At 41.1% G+C, this 10,671-nt stretch overlaps 1 protein-coding gene across 5 annotated transcripts in view; it reads left to right on the forward strand.

The window, feature by feature from the left end:
* Positions 1-9,218: 9,218 nt before the first annotated feature.
* sh3gl3a (SH3-domain GRB2-like 3a) overlaps positions 9,219-10,671 on the forward strand; it is a gene marked incomplete at its 3' end in the record, with an annotated part of 24,813 nt that continues 23,360 nt past the window's right edge. For all 5 annotated transcript variants that reach the window (XM_079997517.1, XM_079997519.1, XM_079997516.1 and 2 more), the window contains exon 1: positions 9,219-9,360. In XM_079997517.1, the coding sequence (XP_079853643.1) occupies positions 9,316-9,360 (45 nt within the window). In that variant the 5' untranslated portion in view covers positions 9,219-9,315. The remainder of the gene's footprint in view (positions 9,361-10,671) is intronic.

The following is a 10,671-nucleotide window of genomic DNA, read 5'->3' on the forward strand; positions in this document are numbered from 1 at the left end:
AAACACACACACACACACACACACACACACACACACACACACACACACACACACACACACACACACACACACACACACACACACACACACACACACACACACACACACTTTACTTTAGTAGAAAGTTAAAAGTGCTTTCATTTCTACGTGTCACTTATTTACATTTAAAAGTCACTTTCTACATTTAAAAGCAGAACACTTCTCGGAATGAAAATCAAATTTGCTGGTTTTACACGTCAAACGAACGACCCGGCCAGGTTCGTTATTAAGTGGCCCCTTAATTGCCTCCGTATCCCTCCTCACGGCGGAAGGGCATGTGGTGGCGATGGATCGGGGACGGCAGGACGATTGGAGCCCACACTGGATCAGCGAGGAGGATGGAACCTGTTACGCAACGTGCCCGGGTGCTCCTCTACTACAGGAGGCTGAAAGCCTTGCGTAACTCATCTATTCAACCCACCCATTACATTTACTGTACATTAGTATCTCCACAGCGCTCTTCTTCATCACTTAGGAGCTGAAAAGCCCGGTTCCGACAAGTGGTCCCAATCCTTCATCCACGGCACACTGCAGAAATGTAGTAGCACTCAGCGAGGACGCAGCGGGTTATTTCGGTCCCACCTGCGCTCGGCATGTAGCGCTCGATGTGAAGGTGCCGCTCTCGCTCGTCTTCCTCCACACCGCATCTGGATCTAGAAAGACTTCTGTGTGTGCGCGGCTATTTTTAAGCATGTGGCCGCGTGGAGAACCGCACTGCGGTGGAGGTGAAACCAGAGGAAGTCGGATGAAATGCGGGGCCAGGGGTTCAGTGGGGTGTATCTGTGTACTACAGGAAAGTGACGCACAGAGCCTCAGAACGCACGCTGCGTCCGAAATAGCGTCCGGGGCATCGTGTTTAGCACGACAAGGAAGGGTTTAGTGGGTCATTCCACAGAGCGGTGCCACAACGATGAATGTAATAAAATGTGATAAATGTAGGGAATAAAACTCAATAATCTGCGGAGGTGTTTTTACCCAAGCTGAAATATATAATCCTAAAGGTCATTATTATACGCAAGTTAATTCAATTATAATTTTTTATTAACTTTTTCCAAAGGCACGGAGTATTGTTGCATGTTCGTACAGAGTATAATGGTGGTTCATTTCAAACATGACTAAATAGAGAGACATGTTCCCAATTAGATATTTTAAATATCATCTCACATAGCATATCTTTAAAATGTACAAACATTATTTATTATCAAAATATTTTAATTTATTAATGTGCCCCTGCACCCTCCCCCGTCATACTAACTTATTTCTACCATTAACTAACTCAAGGTTTCTTTAAGTGACATGATATAATGGAACTGACCTAATTTAAGCTTAACGAGAAGACAATTCAAAAGCCGGTTTGTTTTTATGTTGTTTGGTAATGATAATTATATGTGTTATAATATTTGATAACAGGATGCAGCAGATACCAGGACAACATATTATATACCGTGAAACATTGTAGTATGCAATCACTACACACTGCGCTGGCCAGTGTATCCCACACTGCATTGTGAGGGGCTGGTAAAAGTTCAGATGAGGCGTCGTCATGACAACGTGTTGAAAGGAAGTGGAGCGGCCATATGTTTTATGTCTGAAAAGCACTTGTCTTTTTACTCCATCACTAAAGTACGTTGTATGATAGTACCAACAAGTACAGCGCTACGCCATTCTAACACAGTTCGATTTTTTTGGGGGGGCCTCTGCCTGTCTGACCGCAAGGCTACCACTTCAAAAAAAATGAATACAAATATCCTCCTGCATTTTTTCACACGATCTTCTCACACTTTTTCGTGAGAATAGATCAGCGGGTCCTGGGCTCGCACGTCACATGTCCCACGAAACGGCACCTGGGAGGCAACGGATACGTGCACGCTACTGTGAGAATTCCAAACAGTGAAACCGAGCCCCTCTGTGCAACAGCACCGCTGTTTTCCCATATGTTCCAGAAAGAGGGAGGGAGAGAGAGCGAAAGAGGGAAAGAGAGGGGTCTTTCTGGGGCACTGACACCAGATCCCAACTCTCGGTCCTGGGACGGGGATCGGGGCCTGCGGGGGGCGGGTGGGGGAGGCTGGGAGTGGATAGGGGTGCTTGGCGGTGGAGCAGGAGGCTCAGGCCGGGCGGTGGGGGGCGTAGCGGGGGTGACGGAGGGGAGAGAATGGATTGTCCACAGTTTCTTGGGAAGCCGGAGGGATACGAGGGGTATTACCGCCCGGCACAGCAGCCAGATGGACAGCAGATGACTTCTGTTCTGAACTGAGCGCCGTGCGATGCAGAGGAGGGAGAGAAGTGAGTAAGGGATGGGAGGGAGAGACGTGAGGATGGGAGAGAAGGGAGGAAGGGAAGGAAAGGAAGAAGTTAGGGAGAGAAGGAAGGGAAGGGAGGCAGAGGAGGGAGGAATAGGAGAGAGAGAGAGAGAGAGAGAGAGAGAGAGAAGGGAGGGCGAAGGATAAGGGAGGGAGTGAAGGGAGAGATGGATGGAAAGGAGGAAAAAGACGACAGACAAATTAAAAGTAGGACCGAACATCTTCAGAACCTTGCTTTGGACTGCGGTTCCCAAACGTTCCTAAATGCACCTACTGTCCCAGTTAAACGTGACTTACTGCCTTCAAAGACAAACATAACTCTTTGCTTCCTATAAAAAAAAATCCTGACAATTAAATTCTGCGATGCATTTACTTTCGCTCTACAAACTTGGAGGTTTATCATTGCGCTCACCGGCGCTGAAGAAAAACACACAAACAAAATCAGTGAAGTCACTGATTCTGATATCCAGCCCAACAGCTCAGGCATGTTGGAAGAACACTGTCGCTGAGAGCTCTGCGAACGGTGTCGTTTGTGGTGAGGGATCACTGACACCCCCGTCCTGCATGAAGAACAAATTCCTTCTCAAAGTTCCAGGACTTTTAATAAAGTTAAGTCACTTCCTTTAACGCTTGCATCAGCATTGGTATTACTTGTACATGTACGTGGTTCAACAAAATAATGAGGGGGGGGACATAAACATGTCGACATCAGTGTTTGTTATAAATGTAAACTGTACCAAAAAATAAAAATAAAAAGACAAGATCGTTTCCAATCGTCGACCAGAGATAAATGACCTAAAACAGCCCCGCAGCGCCACGTGGTGGACGACGCCGTGCATGACGTTACTAGGAACCATGAACGTCCCGGAATGGACAGTACAATGCAAACGTTTCACTGAAACACAGCTCATCGACATGACATGTACAGCGGGATATTAAATAATCACAACGAATATGAACAAAAAAATACTGTTGATATAATATAGTTAAGTAATACATTCCACCCGTGGAAACACCAAGGCTGGTTGCTAGCCTTGTTATTAGAAGCTGCTATTTAGCTTAATTACGCCGCATACGTGGGTCAATAAACATTGAGCCAAAAGAAACAACAAACATTATTAATTCATGAAGTAAGTAGTATCCTATTTGAGAAACGGTTACAAGGAAGATGAAAAACACTCACAATTACGAGGAACGCACAAATAGTGAAGAGGCGTCAACGACCGACCGTCAGCTTCTCTGTGTCCCACAATGCACCGCTGCGTTCGACGCGGGTCAAGGGTGGAATCAGGACGTGACCAGGACACAAAAGAAAGTGAAGCGACTGAAACCAAAGTACTTCCCATTCCCCAGATGAGTGATGTTCACTCACCGCGTTCGCTGGGATCAGGAGAAATTAATTCCAAAAGCTCCAACAACAGCTTTTCTCTTCAGGCTGAACGGACACCAAGCGGAGCCTTGACGTAGATATTACAGCTGATGAAGTTTCCCTGATCCCAGCGTGTACTTGACATGTTGATGGAAGTGACGTGACCTGTGCCCTCTGCACCTTTATTGTTTGGATTTCAGGCTCAGTCTCCTTGAGATTTAACATCTGTATCTCTGACATAAATCTGAGAATGAACCACGTATAAATGCAGGCAGTACATACTGTACAGACTGTATACTGCAACGCAGTACATACTGTACAGACTGTATACTGCAACGCAGTACATATTGTACAGACTATACTGTAACGCAGTACATACTGCACAAACTGTATACTGTAATGCAGTACATACTGTACAGACTGTATATGGCAATGCAGTACATACTGTACAGACTGTATACTGCAACGCAGTACATACTGTACAGACTATACTGTAACGCAGTACATACTGTACAAACTGTATACTGTAATGCAGTACATACTGTACAGACGGTATACGGCAACGCAGTACATACTGTACAGACTGTATACTGCAATGCAGTACAGACTGTATACTGCAACGCAGTACATACTGTACAGACTATACTGTAACCCAGTACATACTGTACAAACTGTATACTGTAACGCAGTACAGTATATTCACACCTCTCAGAACTACAGTTGACAGTCGAATTTCGTTTGATTAATACATTTTGATTTACCTTGATTATATAGATGTTATACAGATGTTATATAGATGTTATACAGATGTTATATAGATGTTATATGTTAGATAGATGTTATATAGATGTTATATAGATGTTATATATGTTATATAGATGTTACATAGATGTTAGATAGTTGTTATAGATGTTATATAGATGTTAGATAGATGTTAGATAGATGTTATAGATGTTATATAGATGTTAGATAGATGTTATATATGTTATATATGTTATATAAATGTTATATAGATGTTATATATGTTATATAGATGTTATATATATGTTATATAGATGTTATATATGTTATGCAGATGTTAGATAGATGTTATATATGTTATATAGATGTTAGATAGATGTTAGATAGATGTTATATATATTATATAGATGTTAGATAGATGTTATATAGATGTTAGATAGATGTTATATATGTTATATAGATGTTATATAGATGTTATATAGATGTTATATAGATGTTATATATGTTATATAGATGTTACATAGATGTTAGATAGTTGTTATAGATGTTATATAGATGTTAGATAGATGTTAGATAGATGTTATAGATGTTATATAGATGTTATATAGATGTTAGATAGATGTTATATATGTTATATATGTTATATAAATGTTATATAGATGTTATATATGTTATATAGATGTTATATATATGTTATATATGTTATGCAGATGTTAGATAGATGTTATATATGTTATATAGATGTTATATAGATGTTAGATAGATGTTATATATATTATATAGATGTTAGATAGATGTTATATAGATGTTAGATAGATGTTATATATGTTATATATATATGTTATGCAGATGTTAGATAGATGTTATATATGTTATATAAATGTTATATAGATGTTATATATATTATATAGATGTTATATAGATGTTAGATAGATGTTATATAGATGTTATATATATATATGTTATGCAGATGTTAGATAGATGTTATAGATGTTATATATGTTATATAGATGTTAGATAGATGTTATATATGGTATATATATATTATATAGATGTTAGATAGATGTTATATATGTTATATATGTTATATATATGTTATGCAGATGTTAGATAGATGTTATATATGTTATATAGATGTTAGATAGATGTTATATATGGTGTATATATATGTTATATAGATGTTAGATGGATGTTATATATGTTATATAGATGTTAGATAGATGTTATATATGTTATATATATGTTATATAGATGTTATATATGTTATATATATGTTATATAGATGTTAGATAGATGTTATATATGGTATATATATGTTATATACATGTTAGATAGATGTTATATATGGTATATATATGTTATATAGATGTTAGATAGATGTTATATATGGTATATATATGTTATATGGATGTTAGATAGATGTTATATATGGTATATATATGTTATATAGATGTTAGATAGATGTTATATATGTTATATATGTTATATACATGTTAGATAGATGTTATATATGTTATATATGTTATATACATGTTAGATAGATGTTATATATGTTATATATGTTATATACATGTTAGATAGATGTTATATATGGTATATATATGTTATATACATGTTAGATAGATGTTATATATGGTATATATATGTTATATACATGTTAGATAGATGTTATATATGTTATATATATGTTATATACATGTTAGATAGATGTTATATATGGTGTATATATATGTTATATAGATGTTAGATAGATGTTAGATCACCTGGCAATTGGCAATGTTGAAAGCCAGCCCTTGTTTGACACCAGTGATCCACCTCTTTACATCAGCAAAACTATTAAAACAAGTTCAATTTTCCAAGTTTCCATTGAACGCAGCAAGGACTCACGTAATGATGCGATGGGTCCTGGTGCCACGCTGAACTAATACAAGGATACACGCTGCGTGTTGTGACCTTATGCTCAAAATGAGAAGGTGTCTGTCTACTTCCTGTCAGGTCCCTGTCTACTTCCTGTCGTCCGCAGAGTCCTGCCTCACGGTGTCTCTGTGGAAGGAAATCAGTCCGCGTGGAAGTTCCCAACGACACGCTTCCATTCACACGGATTCAACACTGCATGTCCCTCACAGACATTTCATCCACTTTTTTAACGTTTGGGACTAAAATAAAACGACATGATTGGGACCAGATGACACAAATAAATATGTTTTGAGCTGTTTTCAACTCCTTCGGTTTGTGTTACGACTGGATCGATGCCGCAGGAGGGGAAACGGCACCGGGTTCCATGGAACAGAATGCCTTTATATTTACAAAAAGGGTAAAATAATAAATTATCAAACGAAACGCCCCGCTAACGTCAAGCAGGTAAGATGACACACACACACACACACACACACACACACACACACACACACACACACACACACACACACACACACACACACACACACACACACACACACACACACACACACACACACACACACACACACACACACACACACACACACAGCTCACACAGTGTGAATGGACGTTCGTAGCCACAACCTGCACATTTATAGTGAATTGGATGATGATGTCACAAAGCGTCTTACGCCACAAACTCATCTCGCTGCACCAACCGACCGGAGGTTTTACAACGTTACTGTGTCGGCAATGAATGAATGTTTGGCTACTTCCGGTAAAATGTCATCAATGTCATCAATTTGGATGAAACTTGAACTAGAGATGTCTGTGACGTCCAAGTTCTAGCGACACCTGTCCGTAGCTCCAGTGGTTGAATTGTTCCAGACACTTTTAGCCCGAATTATGCCAAGGAGAATAATAATACTAAAAATCTTAACAATAACAATTTGCATTGTGGGCTGGACCAATGATAATAATAATAATCATAATACATCATCATCATCATCTTCATTATCTTATTAATCAATCACGCACACAGGAATTACATTACAGTTAGGCCTGGTAGTCCATGGGCCGGACCTAATTTCGGTCCCCCTCAATGGCGCCAAATCTAGTTTTAAGAAAGGAACGTGTGTGTAGATGATGTTTTAGTTTGACAGACATTGCTGAGTGGCAGCTTTGTCTTACTCATGTCGCTCAGCAGCTTGGAGCGGCATGTGAGTTACTGATGGTAACACTAGAGGGCAGCAGTGTGTCACCATAGAAACCACTATATCCAATTTGAAGTTTATATCCATCGATCTATCCATCAATATATGGCTGTCTGTCTGTCTGTCTGTCTATCTATCTATCTATCTGTCTGTCTGTCTATCTATCTATTTATCTATCTGTCTGGCTGCTTGCCTGCCTGTCTATCCAACTGCCTGTCTGTTTAGCTGTCTGTCTGTCTGTCTGTCTGTCCGTCTGTCTGTCTGTCTGTCTGTCTGTCTGTCTGTCTGCCTATCTATCTATCCGTCCAGCTATCTGTCTGTCTGTCTGTCTGTCTATCTATCTATCTATTTATCTATCTGCCTGGCTGCTTGCCTGTCTGGCTGTCTGTCTGCTATCTATCTATCTATTTATCTATCTGCCTGCCTGTCTGTTTAGCTGTCTGGCTGATAGCCTGGCTGTCTGTCTGTCTATCTTTCTATCTATTTAGTATGTATCTGCCTGTCTGTTTAGCTGTCTGTCTGCCTGCTCGCCTGTCTGCCTGCCTGTCTGTCTGTCCGTCTGTCTGTCAAAAATCTGAAACCCAGTTTGATCACGATGACGTCACGGTTCACCATTACGCTGCTGATGATGCGTGTACATTCATTTGCGTCTGGAGTTAGGATGATATTCATACTCCTAGCGGTTATGGTGATGGTTATGGTGATGGTTATGGTGATGGTCATGGTTATGGTGATGGTTATGGTGATGGTTATGGTGATGGTTATGGTTATGGTTATGGTGATGGTTATGGTGATGGTTATGGTGATGGTTAGGGTGATGGTGAGGGTGATGGTGATGGTGATGGTTATGGTGATGGTTATGGTGATGGTGATGGTTATGGTGATGGTGATGGTGATGGTTATGGTGATGGTCATGGTTATGGTGATGGTTATGGTGATGGTTATGGTGATGGTCATGGTTATGGTTATGGTGATGGTGATGGTGATGGTCATGGTTATGGTGATGGTTATGGTGATGGTTATGGTGATGGTCATGGTGATGGTTATGGTTATGGTGATGGTTATGGTGATGGTGATGGTGATGGTGATGGTTATGGTGATGGTGATGGTGATGGTTATGGTGATGGTGATGGTGATGGTGATGGTGATGGTTATGGTGATGGTTATGGTGATCGTGATCGTGATGGTTATGGTGATCGTGATGGTTATGGTTATGGTTATGGTGATGGTGATGGTGATGGTGATGGTTATGGTGATGGTTATGGTTAGGGTGAGGATGACGACACGCAGAGCGACGAAGGGCCTCGCCGCTTCGTCGTTTCGCGCAGGCGCAGCGCTCGACGCCGCTCTGCCGCTCTGCCGCTCTGCCGCTCTGCCGCTCTGCCGCTCTGCCGCTCTGCCGCTCTGCCGCTCTGCCGCTCTGCCGCTCCGCCGCTCTGCCGCTCCGCCGCTCTGCCGCTCTGCCGCTCTGCCGCTCCGCCGCTCCGCCGCTCCGCCGCTTGTCTCCTCCTCCAGCGGCGCCGGGAGCCAATGGGGCTCGTCTCGCCCGGACGCAGGAACAGGCTTCTCCCGGCGGAGCCACGCACCAGCCATACTGCGCCGCGCTGGCCGAGGAGGGCGGCCGCTGCTCGGCGATCCATCCCCGCACCGCACGGCCCGGAGCTCTGCTTCCCCGCTCCCCCCGTTGCTTCATCCGTGTGTTTTTTTTGGCCCAGCTTTTCTACGTTGAGGAGAGTAGACAAACAGCTTCGAGATGTCGGTGGCCGGGCTGAAGAAGCAGTTCCACAAAGCCAGTCAGGTAGGGAGCCTGTGCGTTACGATCCACAATAACAACAACTAGTACTACTACTGAAATACTACTGAGATACTACTGAATTACCACTGAAATACTACTGTGATACCACTAAGATATAACTGAAATACCACTGTAATACTACTGAGATACAACTGAAATACCACTGAAATACTACTGAAATACTACTGAGACACAACTGCGATACTACTGAGATACTACCGAGATACTACTGAAATACTACTGAAATAGCACGGAGATCCTTATGTGATACTACTGAGATACCACTGAAATATTGCTGAATTACCACTGAAATACTACTGCAATACCACTGAAATACTACTGTAATACGACTGAGATATAACTGAAATACCACTGAAATACTACTGAGATACTACTGCAATACCACTGAAGTACTACTGTAATACTACTGAAATACAACTGCAATACCACTGAAATACTACTGTAATACGACTGAGATATAATTGAAATACCACTGAAATACTACTGAGATACTACCGAGATACTACTGAGATACTACTGAAATACTACTGAAATAGCACGGAGATCCTTATGTGATACTACTGCAATACCACTGAAATATTACTGAAATACCACTTCAATAGTACTGAGATACTACTGAAATACCACAGAAATACTACTGAAATACCACTGAAATACTACTGAAATACCAATTAAATACTACTGAGATACTACTGAAATACTACTGAAATACCACTTAAATACTACTGCAATACCACTGAGATACTACTGCAATGCTGCTGAGATACTACTGAAATACTACTCCAATACTACTGAAATACCACGGAGATCCTTATGTGATACTACTGAGATACCACTGAAATATTACTGAAATACCACTGCAATTGTACTGAGATACTACTGAAATACCACAGAAATACTACTGAAATACCACTGAAATACTACTGAGATACTACTGCAATACCACTGAAGTACTACTGAAATACTACTGAAATACTACTGAAATACCACTTAAATACTACTGCAATACTACTGAGATACTACTCCAATGCTGCTGAGATACTACTGAAATACTACTCCGATACTACTGAAATACTACTGAGATACTATGACGTTCTCCAATAACTACCAATGTCCTTCCATGTCAGCAGCAGATACATATAGATTAGAAACCCTTGGAGATGCCTCGTCGTCTGGTCGCTCTTCACTGTCCAGGCCGTTCAGCACCAGACGTCACCAGCACCGTGGTAACGCGGCTCCAGAGCTGTATCTACTGTGTTTTGGAGTGAATGTCCACGTATTCACACATGACTC

The sequence above is a fragment of the Zeus faber genome, assembly GCF_960531495.2.
Source record: "Zeus faber genome assembly, chromosome: 3".
Lineage (NCBI taxonomy): Eukaryota > Metazoa > Chordata > Actinopteri > Zeiformes > Zeidae > Zeus > Zeus faber.